Source organism: Apium graveolens, chromosome 3 (genome assembly GCF_009905375.1).
Source record: "Apium graveolens cultivar Ventura chromosome 3, ASM990537v1, whole genome shotgun sequence".
Classification (NCBI taxonomy): domain Eukaryota; kingdom Viridiplantae; phylum Streptophyta; class Magnoliopsida; order Apiales; family Apiaceae; genus Apium; species Apium graveolens.
In genome coordinates, this window is record NC_133649.1 from 256,151,342 (window position 1) to 256,177,726 (window position 26,385).

At 35.8% G+C, this 26,385-nt stretch overlaps 1 protein-coding gene and 1 non-coding gene across 4 annotated transcripts; both read right to left on the bottom strand.

Moving 5' to 3' along the window:
- Nucleotides 1-1,125: 1,125 nt before the first annotated feature.
- LOC141713254 (uncharacterized) lies at nt 1,126-6,411 on the bottom strand. 3 transcript variants are annotated; one of them, XM_074516579.1, is made up of 2 exons: nt 6,316-6,411; nt 1,126-3,874 (listed from the first exon to the last, which is right to left on the bottom strand). In XM_074516579.1, exon 2 carries the CDS (start codon nt 3,799-3,801, stop codon nt 1,648-1,650), a length of 2,154 nt encoding a protein of 717 aa, XP_074372680.1. In that variant the 5' UTR covers nt 3,802-3,874; nt 6,316-6,411; the 3' UTR covers nt 1,126-1,647. The 3 variants fall into 3 exon arrangements, with proteins under 3 accessions (XP_074372680.1, XP_074372682.1, XP_074372681.1); XM_074516581.1 differs by having other exon boundaries at nt 1,126-3,870; nt 6,316-6,396; XM_074516580.1 differs by lacking the exon at nt 6,316-6,411 and adding an exon at nt 5,918-6,297.
- Nucleotides 6,412-19,304: 12,893 nt separating this feature from the next.
- Nucleotides 19,305-19,411, bottom strand: LOC141716347 (small nucleolar RNA R71). The gene has a single exon (XR_012573059.1). It is a non-coding gene; the product is annotated as a small nucleolar RNA R71 (small nucleolar RNA).
- Between the last annotated feature and the right edge of the window lie 6,974 nt (nt 19,412-26,385).

The following is a 26,385-nucleotide window of genomic DNA, read 5'->3' on the forward strand; positions in this document are numbered from 1 at the left end:
TTAACAAAGTTGGTTATTATATGTAGGACAGTCACTTTTAGTTTTTCTAATTGATTGCATATTAATAGCCCAGTTTAAAGTCCATACAACAACCTTCTATTTAAGCAAGAATAAATCAAAATGACTATTTATCAGTTGTATATAGACATTATAATCTAATTGAAACCAAAGATTTACCTTTAAAGTGCAGAGACTGGCTACTAAATGTGTTGAGAATCTTAAGTAAATGTATATGAGAATCCCTTCTAAGATAATACTGCAATCTTTAACTTACCTCCGATGTACTTCTGCTAGAGCCAAACCCTGCACAAAAGTTTGAACATCACAACAAATTTCCCCAATAAATTTTCTAATAATACATGTTTTTTAAAAAAATTTAAGCTAATAATCTATTACATACCTTGGCTTGTAACCTAGTCAGTGCAAAATAACCCCTCAATAAAACCAAGAACCAAAACAGAAATAAGTGAAACAAAAATGAAGTATTTATATCTTCTATAAACATTCTTGTATTGTATATGTTCAAGACACTCGTCAAAATTAGAATTTGAAATCATGGAAACTTGAATTTTATTACAAAATTTGTGTAAAAAGAATATATAGAACTAACTAATAGAAACTGAACAAAGAATGTGGCGAAAATTATAGATTAGTGAAAATATTGACCTAACCCTAGTGGAGTGTATGGAGTGAGGCTTATAGAATCGAAGCAGTAGAGGGAAGAGCTCAATCTGCAGAGAGTCCATATGTGGAAGTTTGCGACGTATGAGTGATTGTAGTCGAGTGGAAGTTTGTTATCGAGATTGGGATTGCAGTCAAGATTGAAGAAGCAAAGGAACGTATGAGAATAACCGTTGAACCAAATTAAACCATGTTTCGGTTATTATAGTATAGTATAGTATAGAAGTATAGTAGAGATAACAAACATAAATATTGTATTGAAACAACGCAAATAATGCACATCCAACTTGGTGGGATACACCTGCCGCAATGGTAAGTGCTACCTCAATTAAACATTGAGTTTGATGTAGCACATCCAACGGTTGAGGATAAGTTCCCTTCAAATTATGCGGAGGACAAGCAAAGATAATTATTGTCAACAACTATCTTTAACCCACAAAGAAAAAAGAAAATTGCAAATAGGACTACTTAATACGAATTCAGTTGATTACATGTTGCAATCACCAATAAATTCCATTTGTAACAACAAACCCTGTTAGAGAAATCACATAAGAGAAGTTCAAAAAAATTACAGAGATGTTCATATGAAAAGCTTGCGGATGTGACAGAAGTCAATCACCAATCAATTTTACAGCGTTCTCATTTTTCAAGTCGCCCATTTTACAAGATACAACCATTAGCCAATATACCGGCTTTGCTCACTACAGCTTGTAATCAAAAGTCAACTCTTTCCCGGGAAGTATGTTCTTAGCAGCAAACAGCATCACATGAGGCCTTCCTTTGTCTTCGTGATCAAAGAGAACACCCTTCGCATATAAGTTCGGAGTACAGCTATGCCTGATAAATCTTCCAACATTTCCAAACTTCACATTTTCTGCATCATTAGAATTTCCAGGGTCAAATGCTGATCTGTCAAAATCAATTCTACCCTCTGTTTGGTTATACTGAAGCAAGTCTCCGACATACTCACAGATGAACCTCCCTTCTGAGATAAAAATTTCTTGATCTCACCCCCCATTCCTTTGGTATAGCCTTGAAGACCTCTAACTGGAGTTTCAAACCATGTTGTGTCATTCGGTTCTTGCAATCAGTGGGGCATTTGCAACTGGGACCACACTCGTAAACAATAGAAACACTATTTTTTACAGAAACCTCATAGTTATTTTTTATGATGCAAGAACATGCGATATCTTCTGCGCACCCAGTGAGGCAATCACAAACACTAGACTTTGCGATAACACACTGTTGAGGAGGGTACATCATCTTAGGAGTGTACTCAAAAGGTGGGGGCTTTTCACAATCAATTGCATTTACTGCACGAATTGGGATGTTTTCTTTTCCTTTGGAAATATCATGAACAACAAAAGGACCATGTGATGCTTTGTTAGTTTTCCATGATGTATTCTGGGTGTTCCACCTGGTAAGGTGCTTCTGTCCCTGAATTCTTTCCAACCGAAACATGAACACTAAATTCCCACTACGCTCCCGTTCTGGCCAACACTCTCTGACAAAGTACAGCCCATCATAAAAATATTTTGATTTGTCCATGGGATTTGAATGCATTGATTTAGGTTCTGTCACATTCTGAATGCTTCGAATAACTCTTATGGGAACTTTATTTATGCTATTCTTTAGCGCAAGGTTGCCTCGTACTAATTTTTGGTCTTCAAGTTTCTCGGAGCTACTATTTGTACTACCACCTTCACCAACATAAATCAAGACATTTGAGGAATCATTTTTATCACCATAACGACCAGAAGCAACAATACTGGTGGCATAAAGTGAACCATCTATCTTCGTAAAATCAATACCAGCCACAAACTTGCTATGTAGTCCAATAATCACAAGTTCAGCTCTTCGATGGAATTGGTCACCAACTTCAACACCAGGGACAGATCCAACACATTTTTGCATATTAAGCCATTTATGCTGCTCTTTCAGTTGCATTGCTGCATCCACACAAATCTGCATACCTTTCTTTCCTTTTCCCTTTAGCTTTACTTTTTCTTCTTGTTGAAGCCTTTCTAGTGTACCTTTATACAGGTCCAGAACTTTCCTCACCTCATCACGATATAGACTTAAATGTCGGTCGTTGTCTGGTGCACTGTTTAAATTCAAAACCTTACTGTTGCAACGATTTTCCTCGGTGCTGCATGGTATATTGCTTGTACGATTTTCATCTCTGAATGAATAAGATGAATTATGTATTCCGAGACAGTCTAATTTGCCAGCATTGCTGATTTCATTTTTCCGACCTTCTGAATTATAACTAGTTCTTCTAACATGACCCTTGGCTCCATGACTACTACCACCAGAAAATTGGCAACTGAGTTTTGGTTGCTCCATACTGCTTTGTGATATAGAAACGATGCCAGTCTTCTCTCGACCTTCCATTCTTTTCCCACTCCCAGGTGTAACTGACGTGATCTTGTCAAATCGGCTAACTTTTAAGTTTCTACTTTCAGCAATACCTGGACCTACTATACTTCTTAAATCACTCTCTGATCCTTTTAGTGCAGCTTTTTCAACCTTAAAGCCCATTTTAATACCTTCATTATCGATAGATCTCATCTCCACCAAGGGTCTGCGATCTGCCTCATACTTTCCACTGCTCAAAACGTCACATTGAGAAGAAGAAAAAGGATATAGTCTTCCAGGAGTCTGCTTGAAAAATAGAATCTCTCCTTGAATCTGTGAAGGAAGAGAATCTTTACAAGTTTCAACCCGCTTATTCTGACAATTAAACTGCCTTTCCCGAGGAGAACCATCTGGTCTTATGAATACAGCATCTCTAATAGGTTTTGGTGGCCGCATTTCGATTTTTCTTCTAGGTATCTTCTCTGTCTGGTTAACAGCCTCTTTACCATGAAAAACCAATCGCTCTGTCGACCTGCATTTTGTATTCAGTGGTGCTAATTGACCAGGCAACTTTAATGGTGAAATGGCCTGTCTCTCACTTCCGAGTTTCAATTTTTTTAACTGTGGATTGTCATATTGGTGAGCATGATCAACTTTTAGGCGCTTGGAATCGAACGGAATACCCAAGCCATCACAACTGCCACGGTCAAGTGGGTGTTTTGGGCCCACTCTTGAGCAATTTTCAGACAAATATGTCCTCATCAACCTTAGCTGGACTCAGTCTTCTTAAAATTCAGTCCTGGAATGTAGTGAGCCTTTAAAAGATAGCACCTACCTAACAGAAAATAGTGCAACATCATATGCAAGATCAAAGACTGCATCCTTTAAGACACTTCACCATGCTACAAGATAACACATTACTTAAGTCTCTAAAAGAAGGAAATATTATGAAGGACATAGCTTAATACAAGGTATATCACTTTCTTGTGTTGAAACATAAGAACAGTGAAGTAACAAGATAAGATACAAATGGAGGGCAGAAAATGGTGTTTAGCTGCCTGATGGAAGTCACGGGTAAATGTGAAGAGGACATCCATGACATTTTTCAGCTTGTACATGTAAAGGTCCTCTCAAGGACTTCCATCTTTACTCACAAAGAATTACCTAGATAATTAGCAACGCAATATACGACATATTGGAGGCAGCAAAAATGCTTTACGTAACAATTTCTTATATATTATTTCGCATAATCAATCATTTAATATAAGCTTACTTTTAATTCTTTTGCCTTCTAGGCTTCATGATCAGAAGAGCTGGAAAAATCATTTATGTCCGGCATTACTGTCCACTTTAGGTTTACTGAATCAAAAAATCAGAATTTTAAATTTATTCACTTACTTCCTGATCCGGTTGCAAGTGCTTCGCTTTTATGGTTATCTACTATGTTGCACGGGGACGCCTACCGGGTACTGTCCCCAAGTTTGGGGACGTCTCGGGGACGGGGACGCCACGGGACAGCGGGCATAAAATGGGGACATTTCGGGGCATAAAATTACCAAATTACCCGTCCCCAATTACAAAAAAAGGTTAGCAAGCCTAAAATTATATACCGAGCAGCTACTTATATACATATAGACATAAAGACGGATGTCTATAAGCAGTGGCGGACGCAGAATTTTTTTTTAGGGGGGTCTGGAAAATTTCTCGTGCCAAATTTTTTAGCGTAATTTTTTTTTATTTTCATTAAATTTGGAGAAAATTAAAAAAACATAATGAAAAATGATAATATTCTAAAAATAGTTTCTATGCATCACCCCTATCATCCTAAGAATATCTAACATATATAAATTAGAAGACGAGGGGGAGGAAAAAAATAAGACTGGGGAAAAAATAAGGAAAACAAATGAATACAGGAGTCTAGACGAAACCCTGGTGTCAAGTGAAAATAACACTACTTCAAACCATCTAACCTACAGCAATAAGTCATGCATTTAGCCTACTACACTGATTAGATTTGGAAATTTAGGGGGGGGCAGGGACCCCCTGGACCCCCCCTCCCAGATCCGCCTCTGTCTATAAGCATTACACACTCTGCTCCCCACCCTCTGTCTCTCTCAAACATCTATACATACACGCACATATATGGTGGAATCTCAGGATGGAAGTAGTGGTACTAGACATGGTGAAAGCAGCTACTTGATATCTGCTGATGTTAATATTTGATAATGAGGGTGTCTTTGATGTTTAATCTTTTAAAAGTTGAATATTGCCTCTATCTTACATATTTAAAAAAATTATATTAGTATATTAAATGCAGTCCCTGTACCCTTTAAATTTATAATTGCCGTTTCATGTACCCGTCCCCGTACCCGTTTATGTTCCCGTACCCGTTTATGTTCCCGTACCCGTCTCCGTGCAACATAGATTATCTATCTGGATTCATTTGTATGTATGTTCTTTCTTTAAGCATTCTCTTACTGAATCAGCAGAAAAAATTTCCTAAATCAAGGATTACGAATATATCAGTTACTTCCTATCAGGCATACAAAAGTACCTCTCAAATTCTGTTTTTATCATTAATTACACATTTTACAAACCAGTTCATTCATTTTACCCAATCTCATCAAGAAATAGGCAACAGAATACATAGAAGTATACACACAAGAACAATTGAAGTAAGAGGACACACACACAGTAGGTGAATCAGGGAACAAGAATACATAGCCACTGCACGAGTTTAAACGCACAAACAGGGGGGATAATAAATTCTTGATTAATCAGAGGATATTTCCTGAAATTCCAGACTAAAATTGCACAAACAGGGGAGAGAGAGAGAGAGAGAGAGAGGGAGAGGGCCACAGAGAGAGAGAGAGAGAACCTGTTTGTGTGTGTGAGAGATGGAGAGGGAGGGGGAAAGAGAGAGAGGGAGAAGGGGAGAGAGAGAGAGAGAGAGAGAGAGAGAGAGAGAGAAGATACTAAAAAAACCCTACAAAGTAAATCAGGCAACAAGAACACACACACACATAATGAGAGAGAGAGTACATTGATAAGATAAGAAGATACAGAGAGAGAGAGGGTACGGGTACATTAATAAGAAGATACTAAAAATGCACTAAAAACTAAAAAGTGAATTAGGCAACAAGAACACGCGTAGACACACATAATTAATCAGAAACAGACGAGAAACAGCACAACACAAGAATCAAGTAGAAATGTACAGAAAACATACATACAAGAATGTACATGTATAGAAAGAAGAGAGAGAGAGAGAGATACTTGAAAGTGTGAATGAGGGCTTAGGCTACAGAATTGAAATATGATTATGAGGGAATGAATGAATATAAAGAGAGCTTAGCTGTTGCTATTGTTCCGTTCCGTTGCTACACAGACAACTCAGCAAACTTTTGAATTAATACCTAATACTCTGATTCAGAGTTTGAAAATGGAGAGAAGAGAAAAAAAAATATAATTTTAAAATTTTCTTCGCTAAGCGTGCTTCCGATTTTTTTGGCGGAAAGAGAAAATTTCCTAAAATTTCCCTCCAAAATTTTCTTCCAAAAAATGGGAAGATTTGGAAAGATCTTCTCACATTATCTTTTTTTTTCATGGTCACTTTCTCTCATTTTTACAAAAACTCGGGAGCACACGGCTGATTTATTTTCTTCTACTGTATCTCTTCTCTTTTATTTTCCTCCCATCTCTTCTCTTCTTTTCTCTCCTAAAAAATCCCTGGAGCACAGCGTAAGGCTGTCCTCGAAAGTTTGAAAATGGAGAGAGAAGAGAAAAGATAATTTTAAAAATTTTCTTCCTAGACGTGCTCCCGAGTTTTCTAGCGAGAGAAGTGAAGTGATTGGAAGAGAAAATTTGTAATGATTTTCCCACAAATCTTTCTTCCCAAAAATGGGAAGATTTGAAAAGATTCTCTCACATTATCTTTTTTTTCATGGTCAGTATCTCTCCTTTTTATAAAAACACTGAAGCATACGACTGATTTATTTTCTTCTACTATTTCTCTTCTCTTCTCCTCCCATATCTTCTCTTCTCTTCTTTACAAAAAAATCTCTGAAGTACAGCGTGATAGCAGAATACTCCAGAATCTATGACTAATACCTCTGTCATGGAAATCGGCAGATTTTTAAAAATCACGGATAAATCGCTCAAAAATCGGTCAAAAATATTTGTCCAATTTGACCGATTTCCGATAAATCGCTGATAAATCATCCGACTTTCTAAAAATCGTCCGATAAATCGCAAATCGATACCTCAATAGAATAATTCTGATTTCCGAAATATGTAACACTAACTAATACCGGTAATGAATCTTTTAACTTGATACTAGTAATGATAATTTATGCTTAAACTAGTATTACTCGTTATTAAACATGTTGCCAGGAGATATTCCCTTCATTTCAAATTAGTTATCTAGTAATTATTTATTTTTCCAGAACAAATATAATTAGCCAATTTTAATCAAATACACCAAAAAAATAATTATTTTCAATAAATTCATTGTCTTTTTCTCTCTTTGCATAAAATTTAAAATTACAGGTGCATGTATATATTAGACATTTGTTCTTTTCTCACCCAATTCAGTACGTTATTGTAAAAATGATAATTTTATCCCCTACTCCAATAAAATGAAATTATGATTAAAAAGTTATAATTCTTGAATTATTCTCAAATATCTTTTTACACAACAAATATGGGATTAAAAAAAATTAAACAATTAATAATTATATCATATACTTGTATCATGAAACAAATAAGTTCAAGTTACCTACCACTCAAGTACCTATTCATACTATTCTTTTTAACATTCTGTTAGATATTGAATGCAAAGAAATGTAAAATAGAGGGGGTGAATGTGTTTCTTGGATTTTACTTGGCCATCAAAACTATTTAGATTATGGTTGAACAAAGCTAGATAAGAAATGTAGAGATATTATATTTAACAGAAATCACACAAAACACAATATATCAAAAACTCACTTAATTATATTAATTAAGTTTGTCTTGTTACAAATATGTGTTCTTAGTAAACAAGAACTCAGTTACTATCTTAAGAGAATGCAAGATTTTTCTAGATCTGTTTGTTACTTCTAAACTAAGGACTCGTGCATGCTTTATAGACTAGCAACACGGGTTTATAAGACTTGCACTAAAATTGTGGTGCCCCAAATCCGGGGTCAGGGATCTAGGAGGTCACGCCATCTTGAATCCTGTATAACACTTATCTCGTACCACAATACATAAATACTCACACCTTTACGACCCCACACTTATCAACACACACACACACACACTTACAGGTTATTGTCTTGGAAACGAACCATTCATTATTAGAGTATATCAATCAACAAAGTGATAATTATTACAATCCCAAAAGTGGTTAAGTCTTACCGCGGAAAATAACCTTTATGTAAGGTTAGACCGTCGGCCAAATATACGTTTCTTATTTATTATCTTACATAAGTCATACTTATAAATAAGTCAGACTAAAAATAACTGAAAACCAATCTAGCTTATTCGGTCTACCCGAGGTACAGCACCAAACATCCTACGGAACAGCTGGTCGTTTCCTCCCCGTTTCCTGGCTATGAGTTTCATGATATGCATCTTGATTCACTATTGTGTTGTGTCAATTTAAGAACAACAAGTGTGAGTTATAATGCCCAGCATAATAATGTATAGTATGAAAAGGCTGTATGAGTAATTTATGCATAATTTCCATATACGATATGTTTATTCAAAAATAATTTTCCTCGATGATACACACCTTCTTTCGAAAATATTTTTTTTGGGGACTTATTATCCTGCGAATACTTTAATGGTAAACCCAGCATGTAGGCTTGGGTTACAGTATTGCATCACAATTCCAATTGGAAGAGTTTAGGACATTCACTGGAGCCATCGCATACTATGATCAGTCGTAATACGAAAATAGTAACCTTTTCTACTAGTAGAAGGATGACACATTCGTATCCCGGTTATCACCATTGCCGCATTCGGGCTACGTGTCCCATTTTGGGTATACACATACTTCATAAGTTCCTTAATACACAGAGTACCTTCGCCTGTATTACCTTTGGTAGTCTTCGTAGTACACATAGTACTGGAGTATACCCCTCCAAGTCCTTGATATCTCGAGAACTCGAACCACATCGAAGTTCCCCAAGCGTTTTGCTTGTTGATAGAAACAACTCATCTTATCAGTATGTATATATATATATGTACTTCCGAGAATTTTTCGGAGGAAGTACTAAGGATGTGAGTTGGCCGTTGTCAACAGATAATTAAATAAGGGGGGGTTTCTTTTGAAACTTTATTTAGAATATTTAAAAAAAGTCAAGATAATATCGTTCGACGATTTGAAAGTATTCGAATGACTTTCTGAAATTCAGAAAGTATTTTTAAAATAGGTCTTATGATTTTTAAATCATTTTAAATTATTAAATAAATATTAAATAATTAAATAATAATTATTAAATAATTAAACCTCGAATAATTATATATTTTAAAAGAATATTTGAAAGAATATTCCTCAATTAATTTATAACTAATTTATGTTTAAATAATTAAAGTAATCTTTAATAATATACTTAATCGATTTTGAAATAAATAATTGTTGAAGAATACTCCTCCTTATATTAAATGAATAACTGAAATATTTTTTATTATTCGAATAATCAAATATATTGAGGGAATACGATCTTTGGAAATTGTTTTAAATAAATTCGAGGTATTTTAATATTTCGCAAGTGAACATAGAGTCCCTCAGAATAAAACAAGTACAGACTTTTAATCATCCAAAACATCTCCGGAATGACTCCCGGGTTTCCGTTTAAAACTCCGACCGACTCTCGGTCTTATAATCATACATCACGCTCATGGTGGCGCTACAATATTCTATAACATATATACATCATAACACAATCGGTATTTATGCGAAAATTAAATACTTAGTATCATGGCAAGCATGACATTTATATAAAAGATAGTAAAACAATCCTTTCACAACACAATTGTATATGGGGTTGGGTTCGTAAACTTGCTTGGGTACTTCGAGGTGGAGGATGCTCTAGGACCGCTCGGAAATCTATAATCATAAACATATATCGTTTCGTTAGATTCCGTTCTTATTATGGCGACTCGTACATACGCACTACTTATTAATTGTTCCCGCAACTCATTTTACTCTTATTATTCCTTTAAGCACACGTTCTTGTCACCTTCTCTTTCTTTTCGAAATCGTTTATGTCCGTTTATGCCTTTACATTTCGGTCCTCGGCTCCATTTACGATTCTTAATGGTTTTCTAATCGCACGGTCTCGGCTCCGTCATTTTTATAAAATTGAAAATTCCTTATTTTCACTTGAAATTTTTATAAAAGTTAATAAACTCTATTTATTACTCTCTGTAAAAATTTTATGATTTTTGAATATTTTTAAGTCGATCATTTCTATTCCCAAAATTCGTAATTCGTAGCAGTTTTTGTCGCGTAAATCACTTTTACTAAAATGGTCATAACTTTTGATCAGTAAATCGAAATTAAGCGATTCAAGCGCTTAAACGATCCTTATAAAATTTTCCATCATAATCAATTGTTACTTTTCAAGAAACTACATTTTATACCTTCGGGAACTTCTGCAGAAACTTTAAGTTGAGTTTTGTTCATTTTAACGAGGTTACGATTATGATTCGAGATTTGTTTACGTCTTAAATCATTATACCACCATCGACAACCATCAAATCATCATCTCAACACTAACTCTTCTCATGAACATCATGTTCTTGAGGAAACAATCATCAACCTTAAAACTAATTAACTAAACATCAAGATAATAGCAAATCAACCATTAAAACTAGGTTTATAACTAGGATTTCAAAGTTTCTGGAAAATTAAACCTTAAATAAAGATTGGTCAAAGATTTATACCTTTATTTAAAGCTTGTGATGTGTTCTTGATGATGGTGGAGTATTGGGGATGCTTGGTTGAGTTTAAGGAACCTAAATCAAGCCATAAAAATCAAGAAACCAAGAAAAGTTACTATTCATTATCACTTTTCTTGAATTTATTTCACCCATCAAACCCTAATAGAATGAGCTCAAAAATTTATCTTACGTTTAGGATGTATAAAGCTTGGGATCTATTTATAGAATTTTTCCATGGTTAGAAGTGGGTGTTTGAGTTTTGATTTCCTTATTTTTCTTGATGAAGCCGAATGTAGTGAAGAGAGAGTTTTTGTTGCTTCTTGGAAATTCTTGTCTTGAAAGATTTGTAAGATATGATTTGTATATCTCCTTGTACTACTAAATCCATGAATATCTTGGCTAGCCATCCTAGGTTGCAAGCTATTCAACTTGGTTTAGATTCTATGTTTAATATTACTAGATTTTAGTTTATCATTCTATCTAGTCTATGTTACTATTTGGTTACTTGACCATGGTTAGTTTCTTATTCTTACTCTAGTTAGCTAGTATAGTTAGCTTGGTTTGATACGTTTATTTATTCGTTTACACGTTCGCTCGGTCGCTTATTCATTTTCGTAATAAATTCTCGTAAACAGTTCGCGGTGTAAATCCTTTCTTATACGTTCTTTATATTTTGAAGTATCGTTCTTGGATTTGAATTTGTAGGATTTTAAATTTGTAATTATATTACAATTCCGATAATCCTTAATGGTTCATAGATACGATTGTTTTTTAAAGTTCGTTTTCTTCGAAAACTAATAGCGTTTACATACACTCATTTGGTACGTATAATCATGTTATCGACTCAGAAACTCATTTTCTCATGCACAACATAGTGTGGGCTAAAAAGTTTTCCCCGTTTTTAAGGGTAACTATTCATTAAGCATTTTACAAAGTCTAAAAAATTTGAGTTATTACAGTCTTCCCCTCTTAAAAGGATTCTGTCCCGGAATCAATTTGAAAACAGGTGGGGATATCTATTCTTCATTGCGTCTTCTAGTTCCCAAGTTGATTCTTTAACATAATGATTTCTCCATAAGATTCTAACCATCTTCACAGTCTTGTTCCTCAGCACTTGTTCTTTCTAGTCCATTACCCTTACTGGTTGCTCAATGTAGGTCAGGTCCGGTTGTAAGTCTACCTGCTCATACTCTATCACATGTCGCGCATCAGCATGGTATTTCCATAGCATTGACACATGGAACACGCTGTGCACTTGTTGCAGATTAGGAGGCAAGGCGAGCTCGTAAGCTAGAGGTCCTATTGTCCTCAAGATCTCAAAGGGTCCCATGAATATGGGGCTTACTTTCCCTTTCTTTTCAAATCTCATCACTCCTTTCTATGGAGATACCTTTAACAGCATTAAATCTCCTACTTCATACTCTCTATCTTTCCTGGTCTGGTCGGCGTACTTCTTCTTTCTGTCTTGAGCTGCTACCAGTCTTTTTCTAATGAGTCCCACCTTCTCTCTGATTTGCAGGACTAACTCGGGTCCGATTATTTTATGTTCTCCAACCTCATCCCAACATAAGGGAGAGAGGCATCTTCTTCCGTAAAGAGCTTCATACGGAGGCATTCCTATGCTAGCGTGATAGCTATTATTATAAGAAAATTCGATCAGGGGTAAGTGGTCATTCCAATTCCCTTTAAAGTCGATGGCACATACTCGCAGCATATCTTCTAGGGTCTGAATAGTTCTTTCGCTTTGCCCATCTATTTGGGGGTGGTAAGCGGTACTCATATTCAGTCTGGTGCCTGCACACTCTTGGAAGCTTCTCCAAAATCGGGAGTTAAACCTTGGGTCTCTATCTGACACTATGGCAACAGGAACACCGTGTCTCACTATGATTTCTTTCAAGTAAATATACACTAGCTTTTCTACGGTGTACCTTTCGTTGATTGGCAGGAAGTATGCAGACTTGGTTAGTCTATCTATGATAACCCATATGGCATCGTGATTGGTTTTAGTCCTTGGTAGGCCTGTCACAAAATCCATGGCTATATGTTCCCATTTCCATTCCGGAATTTCCAGGGGCTGTAATAGTCCACTCATTCGCTGATGTTCAGTCTTCACTCTCTGGCATGTCAAGCATTTGCTGACCCACTCTGCTACTTTTCTTTTCATGTTAGGCCACCAATAATATTCCTTAAGGTCACGGTACATTTTCGTACTTCCTGGGTGGATTGAATACCTGGAGTTGTGCCCTTCGTGCAGCAGCTCATCCTTTAGTTCTTGCACATTCGGAATCCAAATCTGGGACGCATACCTCATGATCCCCTTCTCATCTTTCTCGCATCTGACTTCTTCACCGGACAATATTTCTCTTTCTTCATTCATCTTCTTTTCCTGACACACCCGTATCTTTCAGTCAGTTCTGGTACTAACTTGATCTCGAATAATCCTTCTGATCCTTTACCGGTTATTCTCACGTTGATCTCCATCCTTTCAAATTCCTTAATAACTCCTCAGATATTGATAAGTGGATTTTATATCTACTTGGAATACTTCATTACAAGCTTAAGTTGGTGTTTTGGACTCAAGTTGTTGGTATTTTTGATGTGTTTTTGCGTTATTGCATTTCAGGCATCAGTTAAATGAAGGAAGGAGCTTTTCAAGGAAATATGCTGAAACGAGATCAGAATTGGAAGCCTAGGCCATTCTCAAGTTGTATAGAATCTTGTTAGCTTCGAGTGGGCAGTTGAATCTCCTAATTCTGACGAGTAGAACTCAAGATACGGCCAAAAGAAGAATTAGCAGAAAAGTACAGAAGTCAGGCGCGCGTGCCCCAGAAACCCGCGCGCCCACGCCGACTTTCTCCAAAAACAGCGCGGCCGCCCCGCCATCAATGCGGCCGCCCCGCCCCGATTTTTGCCCGAAAATCCTTATTTTAGTAGAAATTGAAGGTATTAAGGGTCCTGGTCATCCTGGAGCCTATATATATCAATAAAAAAACGTTTTCAACACCAAGGAGACCTGGGAGAGCAATGAGAAGGCTATAGAGAAGAATACTTTTATTTTCTTTAATATAGTTAATACTTGGATGGTTATTTTTTATTTGTATTTAAACCCTAGTACCCTTTATATTGTTTATTATCATGCTTTCATTGGAACCCATGGTGATGATGAGTTCGATTATGAACTAATCGTTATCGTGGGTTCTAACGGATTTACTTATGGATTTCTATAGTTAATTTATTTCAATATCTTGGTGTGTGGTGATTGATTGATATCCTAGTATTGGTTGTGCTTATTCGTCTTATGTGCGTAGCTAACATATAAGATAACGTGTTAATTTCTATTGAAGCAAAAGTGAATATAGAGACTTAGAACTTGTCATGTTAGCATAGGTTCATGTATTTGTTATGCATGATTCGTAGGTAATTTTAACCATCTTACTTGCCCTATGTAATCACGATAGATAACTTGTTCATTAAACCTTTATGTTTTCAAATTCTATTATCATATAGGGTCTCAACATAATTGGTGTCTATTCAGCTTCTATCTCTTTTGTGGATGCTTGGTAGTAGGGTATTCATACAATGAAAGTTGGCATGCACTAGTTTCGTGTTATCTGATTAGTGTCATCACCATTACATGCTAAGGTTAAGAATAAAAAAGCTATTGAATGAAGTATTTAATGAAGTTAGGATCCCATGTCTGTCATATATATTAATTCAACCATTCTTGTTCTCTAAGTTATAATTGTTAGTTTAATTCTTAGTTATAAACAATCTCAACTTGTATTTGTTTAGCATTGGATAATAACCATATCATTGTTGCATAGGTGCATATTTTTAAATTAACCAAAGAGTCTCTGTGGGAACGAATATGATTTATATCTTATACTACTTGTGAACGCGTATACTTGCGTGAATTTAAGCGCGTGTTTTCTCCCTAACAAGTTTTTGGCGCCACTGTCGGGGACTCGATGTTGTTAATTGTTTAGTTTATGTACTTATCATCCGTGATCGTTAAAGTTTAGTGACTCGGATATTTTACTTACACGGATACTTGTTTTCTTTCAGGTACTCTAGAGGGCGTGTATGGAAATCTCGTGTCGTTATTGAGGAAAAAGTTGAAGAAGAAGTTTTTGTTGCAATGGGAGAACCAGTAGCGAATCCGAAGGCTTTGATGGATTATTCTCAAATGAATGTCAATGACATTCAGTCTAGTATTGTCAGACCAGCCATCTCGGCTAATACTTTTGAAATCAAGTCTAGCACGATTCAATGGGTGCAGAATTCAATCCACTTTGGGGGTTTTCCAACGGAAGATCCCAATATGCACTGTCACGCCCCAAACATTTACAAAAGACAATATACGAGTAATTATATTAGTTAACAAAAGGAAGGAAATACATTCGAGTCCAAGATCTTATAGTTTAGGGTTTGGAACAGCCCAACACTATTAACTAATACAACCTAATTTTAATATCGAGTCCTCACACAAAACGATCACTAATCTACCTGAGCTCGAACACACGAATCGGCATCACAAGTCTTACGCGTTGTTTGCTTGAATCTGACCATATCTGCTAGCTGAAATATCAGGGTAAGCAAGTAGTGAGCCAAATGCTCATTAAGCGCTATAATATACATAAACAAGAATAATACATTAACAATGGAATTGAAAGATTCAACAATATTGTATTAAGAGATAAACTTTCAGGATGATGGCATCTTTTATTGTAATAAAACCATTCAAAACCATTTCCTTATCAAAAACCATTTTATGACGCTACGGATTACGGCCGGTGATCAGCCTCGAAGTAATCCCAAACCTCGTTGGGTTCTAGAACATTAATGGGATCCCTAGCCAACTTTTAAGCCTACAAATTAAGAGCGGAAAGGACTTGCATCTCAGTCCAGATCCACTATCTAAAGAAAATATTTGTCCCCCTTTGGGACTGGAAATCCAAATTTTAACTTTTTATTTTTTAAAAAAACTGATGCCAAGTGACTGCTAATTTCTTAAACAGTGAGCATCTTTATCAAGGGTTCTAGATCAACTTTGAAGCACAGGGAATAGGTCCACTAAATTTCAAGGCCATGATCAACTAGACTATACTTTATCAAGGGAATTGCAAGGTTTCTATTCACAAGGAATTTGATAATGAGATTTAGCAGGGTTATCGTATAGTATGAAGGAATTAAGTCAAACTAGGTTCAAGGTAATGGTTCCAGATAAGACATAGGTATTAAAATATAAAGAAGGTGAGCATCAGTTCAAAGTATAACAGGGTATCATGTTTTAGGGGTAAGAATAGGGATATCCAACAATCATGAATGACTTTTAAGGGATAGCTGACTTTTAGTTATCAAGATAAGGTTACTAAGTATAACTTGCACAGGGTTCCACATCACAATTACTTGGTATATTAGCAAGGTATGACTTTTGAATTACTTGCATAGAAATCTCCAAGCAAAGTTAAACTACTTGCAATAGATACTTGAGGGTTCATGGAATTTGCATATAATACGAAAGATAGATTTGAAACCACTTGGATCATATATATCAAGGTGAATTAGAATACTCGCATTATATATAAAAGCTGGGCTAACACTATCTTGCAGTATAAATAAAAAGGTAGGTTGAAACACTTGCCTTGAGAAAGGCTTGACTTGACTGGCAGGTGGGAGCAACTGGATCTTCACTCGACTTTAATGGAAAGTTTACTCTCGTCTCGAGAGCCTACCCAAAATAATAATATCCTCATTATAATATATACTCACTAACTCAACCTAATTATAAACCGAAATTACGTACATTGGCACTTAGGCCTATATAAACATAAACGCTTATAATTACCTTATAAACAAAATAGTTCACATAGCCACTCATGTTCACATAAAATATTTAAGTACATAATAATATATCCATACACACTATATTGCATCACTAGGCTTGGATGATCTCACTCCGCTTACTCAAGTCACTTAGTTATGCTAAACTAGCCAAAACTCTTAATATCATCCTCATAACTCGAAGTGCCTTTTCTAAACCATCAAGTTCTTATGGACCCTGACTTAAGCCATACACTCTACTGACCTCATACTATCTTATAACTATGGTGGTAAACCGAGGCCTCACTCATAAGTGCCCTAAAACTAATGGTTAAGTGATTTTGCTCATTATAGTAATTTTAGGGTGACACCAATGGGTTTATGAGTACAATTGACACCCTTACACTCCAAATTTACCTCTCAAACTTCTACACTAGAATCTTCTGACCATAAGGCAACTCTCAAACTTGGTGTGGTTCAAGGGCCTAGCTTGGGCCTTCCTCGGCCTAAGCTTAAAGTCCAATGTTCCCCTTATTTCTGAACAGAAAAGTGTCCTGTTTTACACTAACTCATGACACATGATTCTAACTCAATTCCTATGAACTGTGTCTGGAAAAACTCCTCTGACACTCCCTCTAACTTGGTCTAACCAAGTCCTAGTGAGGGCCTATCCATGACAAGGTCAAAACTCCTCAGTTCTAAGTTGCAACAAAACTGTCCCCTGCTGGACAGATTCTAAATTTTGGTGTGTTCACCTCACTAAATGGTTGGTTTTCTCTAATTTGTGACTTCTAGAATCAATTATACTCCAAGTATTAACTCCCCGAAGATTGGGCCTAACAATTCCTAAGAAATGCCCATTCAAAATCAACACAAAACTCACATGCAAATCTGGAAAAATTTTCAGGATTTTATCCTAGCCTTTCCACCTTAACTCACACTTTAAAACCACAAATTAAATCTCAACCAAGGCAAATTTACTACTATAAGACTCTAAAATAAGGCCTCAACCAATAATGGAAATCATCCATGCCCTATACTACCAACATGCAAAATAAAACTTAACATGCAACTCAAGATGATCACTAAATCAAGTTCGACTAAAGAAGAGGCTTATTAGCTCATAAATCTGACTTAAAATACTTAAATAATTCAAAAGATCATGCACACAACCTTTTAACAACTAAGGTCAAGCATAATATCAAGGAAACAATTCGTTTTAAGCACATATAAGGTCGAATTTAACACAAACTAAGCATGCATGTACATTTTCGAAAAGAAGAGCGTATATAACATGATTATACTTGAAAATAATGCCCTATCTCTAACATGCAAAGTAAAATATGACTTTACAACTAAAGATCAGTAGCATGCAAAGGTTTTAAAAGAGTTTTATTCATGGAAACACTTAGTTTATGCACATAAAAAGTATATCTCATAGAGAACTCTTTAATCCACATGAATTAAGAGTTTCTCTTTGGAGATCACATAAAATCAAGACATGCAAGCATTAAACTTCATCTCCTAAACATGGAACTTCTTGTAAAGTGTATATTATATGAATGGGTAATGGAATTACACTAGAATGGGAAGGATTTGATGAAGAAAAATTGAAGGGAATGGGGGAAGGGGCTTCGGCCGAATGAAGAAAAAGAGAGGGGGATGAGAGAAAATTTGAGAGTGAAAATAATGAGCTTCAGTGGAGTGTGGTTTTGGGTTAACTCCTCTCTTTATGGTTCATCATGCACTAATTCAATAGTGAAATTTGGAATGTACTAAAGTGCCCTTCTCCAATAACCAAGCAAAAGTGCATGCAAAGGTAGATTAGTCTTTTGGTGGATAGAAGAAGTTTATTGGGGTATGAATTGTCTCTTATGCCCTTTTAAATTGAATTGAAGGGTATTTGCATGCATGGGCAGCTAAGTAATTTATAATTTAAAAATCAACTAATTTATATAAAATAATTTTTATAAATATAAATGCACCTCCAAAAATTACAAAATAAATATCATAAAATAGCTTATGATTTTAGAAATTTAATGATATAAAAATTGAAAGTTTATTGTTAAAAGATTTTTAAAATCGATTTTTCATATAAAATAAAGTACTTTTGATTATCATGTAAAAATACTAAATGATAAGATTTTCTTTTCAATTTTTTTTATATAAACTAATACATTAAACACATAGTTTATAGGCACTCGGTCATATAGATCATCCACATTTATAATTCCATACAATTTAAATTTTAATTATAAACACACAATTATATATAGATAGGGTTTAGAAATACCGGTCGTAACATGCACACTAGGGATTTCATTGAGATCTGCGACACCTTCAAGTTCAACGGTGTTTCTAAAGATGCTGTGAAGCTGAGACTATTCCCATTCTCTCTGTGGGACAAGGCTAAGAGTTGGTTAGACTCTCTACCATCTGGTTCGATTACTACTTGGGAAGATCTTGCTCAAAAGTTTTTCACTAAATTCTTCCCAATGGCGAAGACGGCTACATTCAAAAACGCTATTACTCAATTTGCGCAGCAATCAGGAGAATCTTTATATGAAGCTTGGGACCTCTACAAGGAGATGCTTAGGAAGTGTCCTCATCATGGAATGCCTGATTAGATGATCATCAATTATTTTTATAATGGTTTGGGAGCACAGTCCAGACCCATGCTCGTTGCAGCATCAGGTGGAGCCTTATGGGCTAAGAGCTACGATGAAGCTTATGATCTAATTGAACTGATAACTGATAATGAATATCAGTATCCAATCCAGAGATTTCCACAGGGTAAGGTAGCAGGAGTTCTGAAAGTGGATACAACTACAGCTATCACTGCTCAACTAAAGGCGTTGTCTATGAAGATCGATTCTCTAGCTAACTATGGTGTTAATTAGATAATCAGTATTTGTGAGCTATTGGCAGCTTCGCATGCAACAGAGCAATGCGCTATATCTAGTGAATCGGCTCAGTTTGTGAGCAACTTTCCGAGATCGCAGCAACCAGTTCCAGACACTTATCATCCTGACAACTGGAATCATCCTAACTTCAGATGGAGCAATAATCAGAATGCGATGCAACATCCGTTCCAGCAGTTTGGAAACGAGCAATTCAATCTTCCTGGTGTTCAGCAATAATTTGCACTAAGACAACAACTCTAACTTCGACAACAAACTCATGGAGGTGCAGGTCAATATTCGAATAAAAAATCTGAATTGGAGGAGTTGAGGCTTATGTGTAAAAAACAGGCTCTTATATGCCAAAGCCAGGTTGTTTCTATCAAGACTCTGGAGGACCAAATAGGGCAATTGCTAACGCATTATTGAATCGACCACCAGGAATGCTTCCTAGTGATACAGAAGCCAATCCAGGCAAGAGGGAAGTTGAAGAACAGGTGAACGCCATCACCTTGAGGTCTGGAAAGGTCGCAAGCCCCCAAAATTCATCAAGACGAAGAGCCTAAAAAATCTCAAGTTTCATAAAATGCAGTTGTGACTGAAAAAGTGGTGCAAAAGGATGCCGGGGTGGAATCAAGGAAAAAACTTCACATCAACATACCTTTCGCTGAAGCTCTTAAACAGATGCATACCTACGCAAAGTTTATGAAAGGTATTCCCTCTCATAAATTGAAGTTCGATGACTTAGAGACCGTTGCTCTAACGGTGGAATGCTAGTGCTGTGCTGTAACAGAAGTTGCCTCTGAAGCTTAAAGATCCGGGAAGCTTCACTACTCCTTGCACCATCGAAAAATTGTCGTTCGACAAGTGTTTATGTGATTTGGGAGCTAGCATCAATCTGATGCCCTTGTCTATCTTCAAGAAGCTTAGTCTACCTGATCCGAAGCCGACATATATGTCCTAGCAGTTGGCCGATCATTCTATTACATATCCACAAGGCATTATGGAGGATGTGTTGGTCAAGGTGGACAAACTTATCTTCCCTGCTGACTTTGTAATTCTTGACTTTGAGGAGGATAAGAAGATTCCCATTATCTTGGGGAGACCATTCTTAGCTACTGGCCGAACTATGATCGATATGCAAAAAGGAAAGCTTATGATGAAGGTTCACGATCAAAAGGTCATTTTTAATGTATTTAAGGAAATAAAGTTACCCACAGGCTAAAGAGGAGTGCTTTAAAGTCAAGTGGGTCGACTCTGTCATGTATTCAGAGCCTGAGCAATTGCCAAAGTCAGATACCTTAGAGAGATCCTTAATGGGGAATCAGTTATTGAAGATGAAGAAGGAGCAGAGCAAATACAGGTTTTGAATGCACCTCCGTGGAAGAGGAAGTTGGATATGCCATTCCATTCTCTTGGGTTAGCAGAGCCGAAAATTTCTCAGGAGCGTTTTGAACCATCTATTGAAGAAGATCCCACACTTGAGCTCAACCGACTGCCAGATCACTTGAGTTATTCATTCTTAGGTGCACCCCATGATAAGGGGTTGAGATATATTTTTGATGATATAGAGAGTGGCTGGATGGATCTTCCGTGCCTACAGCGGGTTCTTCTCATGTGCAGCAGGTAGTTGATAGGGCTGGTGTTGGTGATGAGCAGTATAGGCGAGTGACTAGGCGTATGGAGTCCATGCACGACATTCACCATCATTTTGCTACGGATTTGACACGCGCTCTCGGTACTATTTCCCGAGACATGGGTGTCGAGGTTGATTGGCCACCTGATCTTCCACCCGAGGAGGGTGATCTTTCCAACGACTAGGTATGCCTGAAATCCTTATTATTACCTTCAATGAGGACATTGAAAATTTTAAGTTTGGGGGTGATAATGTAAGGATTAGTTTGTATGTGTCCATATAGTTCATATAGATTCATGTTGCATATAGTTATATTTCATTCGTAGTGTTGCATAATTGTTCATATTGGACATATTTGTTTGTTTTTTATGTGATTTCATATAGTTGCATTTGCATGCATATTTAGCATGATCCCTTAAGATAAACAATGATATTTGATAAGTTAATGTTGATTTGAGTGTGGTGATGACGAATAGAGGGATGTTTATGTCTTAAAAAAATTGATTTGCATGTCATAAGAAAAATTTCCACAAAGTCTTATAGGATTGCTTTTGATCTAGATCATAATATGCTTGTTTATTAGTTGAGATTTAATTACTGGTTTATATTTAGAATTTTTGCTATCCTCGTAATGACAAAAGAATACTGATTTTTTAAACTAGAGAAAAGCTTGGATTTCATTGCTAGTTGTTGTAAGGCTAGGTATCAAATGGCTAGTAGCCTGACTCATATTTTTATAAGTAGTCTAGGGTTGGATTAGATGGAGCGAAACACACTCATTCAGAAATTGTTGCAAAAAAAGGAAAAAAAAGGAAAAAAAGAAAAAAGAAAAGAAAAAAGAAGTATGTGTTTATGCATAATTGATCAAGAGTGAGCTCTTTATTACTCGAGTTATTAAGTTCTAAGGGACTTTGTGCCTAGTGACCTAAGGCTTTGATAGTCCGGGATCCGCTAACCTAACGCTCGCTACATTGGTATTATTGCATAAGTCTTTTGGGACTTCATTCATTGCACTGTTAAGTAAGCATCTTTGTTACTGTTCAATAATAGCATAAATCCTTGTATAACTCTAGTAAAATGAGGTGTTGTAAGTCATTATAATTTTAAGGTCTATTCTGGTTATAAACTTGTGATTTTTTTGATGGTAAATGAGTTATGGTTATTGATCTAGTATCGAGGGTATATCTGTTAAGCATCCCACACAAGCACGTTTCTGGTTTATGAGTTGGTTTGTGGGATTTATTCGAGCTTTGTTTTAAGTCATTGTATTCTTAGGGACATTGGCTTATTCATTTGGTTATGGTTATTCTGAGGGGATTGATTGCATTGTCATTTAGTTGCATTCATGTAGTTGCATTCATGCATTAGGTTTGTTTTGTTGTTTTGAGTCTGTTTATGCTTGAGGACAAGCATCGATTCAAGTTTGAGGGTCTAATAAGTGGATTTTATATCTACTTGGAACGCTTCATTACAAGCTTAAGTTGTATTTTTGATGTGTTTTTGCGTTATTGCATTTCAGGCATCAGTTAAATGAAGGAAGGAGCTTTTCAAGGAAATAGCTGAAACAAGAACAGAATTGGAAGCCTAGGCCACTCAAGTTGTAGAGAATCTTGTTAGCTTCGCATGGACAGTTGAATCGCCTAATTCTGATGAGTAGAAATCAAGATATGGTCAAAAGAAAAATCAACAGAATAGTACAGAAGTCAGGCGCGACCTCCCCAGAACCCAGAAACCAGCGCGCCCGCGCTGACTTTCTGCCAAAACAGCGCGGCCGCCCCGCCATTATCGCGGCCGTCCCGCCCCGATTTTTGCCCCAGAATCCTTATTTTAGTAGAAATTGAAGGTTTTAAGGGTCCTGGTCATCCTAGGAGCCTATATATATCAATAAAAAGACGTTTTCAACACCAAGGAGACCTGCGAGAGCAATAAGAAGACCTAGAGAGTACGAGAAGTCTACATGAAGAATACTTTTATTTTCTTTAATATAGTTGATACTTGGATGCTTGTTTTCGATTTGTCTTTAAACCATAGTACTCTTATATTGTTTATTATCATGCTTTCATTGGAACCCATGGTGATGATGAGTTCGATTATGAACTAATCGCTATCGTGGAGTTCTAATGGATTTACTTATGGATTTCTATAGTTAATTTGTTTCAATATCTTGGTATGTGGTGATTGATTGATATCCTAGTATTGGTTGTGCTTATTCGTCTTATGTGCATAGCTAACATATAAGATAACGTGTTAATCTCTATTGAAGCAAAAGTGAATATAGAGATTTAGAACTTTCCATGCTAGCATAGGTTCATGTATTTTTTGTAACGCCCTCCAGACCCGGGGTATAAGTCTGGGGGTTACTAGCTAATCACCAACATGTACAACCTGTATAATAATTAAGTAGAAATATATCTAAACCCCTTTTAACACTCACCAGGATCTTTTAGGTTGAAGTATGAAAACAAGAACCACTAACTAACTAACTTTATTACAAACTAAATTTAAAATCTTACAACTTTCTTTCTTATAAACCATTGTCTAACCAGTTTTAAACTAAGTTCATCTTTATTCCAACACACACATTAACTATCTACACTCCACCTGCTCAGGTAACTCAAAGCTTTCTTCCTGAATTAGAATCAACACATTGGGTATGAGAGGGTCCCGCGACTTGACTCGTTTCTTTACCACTCGAGTCCTGATAGGTTTCATTTTCCTTCTTAACTGAAAACAATAAGGTAAATAACAACAAGAAAGGGGTGAGCTAAAAGTTGCTCAATAAGTCCACAATATATAAATAGTATTAGAGTAAGTTAAATGAACCGGTGACCGGGTTACATCTGCAAAGATATAATCTTGAGAGAAAAGAATGAAGGCCATTATTGGCGAATACAAATGAACTAAACTGGACACAAGTTCGCACCTATACCCCGCTGATCAGCCAGGATACAATGCAGATCTATATCTCACTATATAGATTCAGTCGGGTACCCAGGCTATTCGGCCCATCTCAAGGATCCGGTTATGTCCCGGTCCTTGGGATCAAATATAAACTCAATCCCAAACGTCACTATCCAGTCCATAGAGGAGCAACCGGAACAATCGGTATGCTTTGATATATCCCAACACCAAAATATATCAATATGTATGCGTAACTATTGGAATATGAATAGATAATTCAATGGAAAAAGAGAAATCATGAATCGAAATGAAATATGAACAAAAGAATAACAATTGTGTATCAGTGTTTGTGAATAGGAATCAAAAGAGTGCAAGCGTAATAAAATCTGAAGAAACGTCACTATTCTGAAATTAGAATAGGGGAAAAACTTATCTTTCACGCGATTCACTCCAAGTACTTCACCGTCGTCTATCATCGGCTCGACTTGCCTTGCTAGCTTTGCTTCTATCAAATAGACCGATTTAGTCACCTCGTATCTTCATTACGTCTCAAACCAATTCCACATAATTCCTATTGTCTACCCATGCGCGTATTATTAATTCGTATATCATTTAATAACAGCTAAGATTCGATAAACCACATAATACACATAAGCACATAAGCCACGTAGTCATTTTAGGTTTTTTTAGAATCGAAGTCAACTCGTTGTTTCGCCTAACTGATCATTATCTGACTCGTTTCCTATTTTTTGGGATTTATCGGACTCGTCTCTACACGCAATGAGGCTTATAATCAAATAAATATCAGAAGTCAACTATTTTCTAAAAGAAAATAGGATTTAATATTATTTTTAATGAAAACATATCATTTTTCCGAGTCAAAGGGATTTCGTTTCGCTCGAATCGGATAAACGGTTCAATTAAAATCAAATGAATACATATAAATCAATCTATTATTCTATATAATTAACTATTACTAATTATTAAACCCTAAAAATATTTTTTAAATAATTATTTGAGAAAAATTAGAATTAAAAATGATTTATCTATAATTTTTGGAATTAAAATAAATTTATTATGATTTATTGGAAGTTATTTGATTAAATATCAAAATAATTAATTATTTTTAAATAATTAATAATTAATAAATAAATAATTAAATAAATAAATTAATTATGAATTATCATAATTTAAAATAATTATTCCCTAATTTTCAGAATTAAATACAATTTATTACAAATTATCTAATTAAATCGATTACTTATAATTAATTAATCGATACGTATAATTATTACGAAACCTGAACATACACAAATATATAAAACGATGCTCGCACGTCAAATTCTTAAAATTCGGAACGCAACTCGAACAACTACGAGTCACTCACTTGAATCGATTAATTATCGAACCATTAATCGAATTAATCGATCTAATTATTTAATCTCATTTATTAAATAATTAATTAAATAATAATTACTAAATAATTATATAAATAAATAGATAAATAAATAATTAAATAATTACTTTTCGAATTTCTAGATTAATAAAATAATTTAGAAATTATTTACAAAATATTTCAGATTTTTAAATATGATTTTTATTTGATTTTATAATTTACAAAACTAATTTTCTATTTTATAAAAATAAAAGTATATAATTAAATTTCAGAAACACAATTAGGGAATTGGGTTGGGGGTTTTCAGGATCAAACCCGGATCGAACACCGGGTTGAAACCGGGTCGAACACCGGGTTGAAACCGGTTCGAACACCGGGTCGAACCCGGGTCGCGAAGAACATCACCGCGACTCCGCCGCCGGTGATTGTTCCGGCCTATCGATCGACCAAAATATAGGATTCTTGACTGATTTCTTCTGCCTTCTCGTTCCACAGCAGCCCACAGCAAGTCTTCCTCCTCCTTCCTTCGTCGTTCTCGACGACGGAAAACTCAAGAACACCGCCAGCAGCGGCGTTTCTCCGGCGACACCAAAATCGAGCCCAAATTCAACGAAACTGGTACCGTTCGATCAGAAATTCGATGATCTAAACATCCCCACCAACGTAATCATCAAACAATCAACCAATCATGAAACCCGAATTCAAGAATAAACCCGAAAATTATAACTTAAAAATCGATTAATCAAACAACAAAATTG

Coding starts and splice junctions, on each gene's coding strand:
- LOC141713254 (XM_074516579.1), bottom strand. CDS start 3,801: ATGAGGACATATTTGTCTGAAAATTGCTCAAGAGTGGGCCCAAAACAC.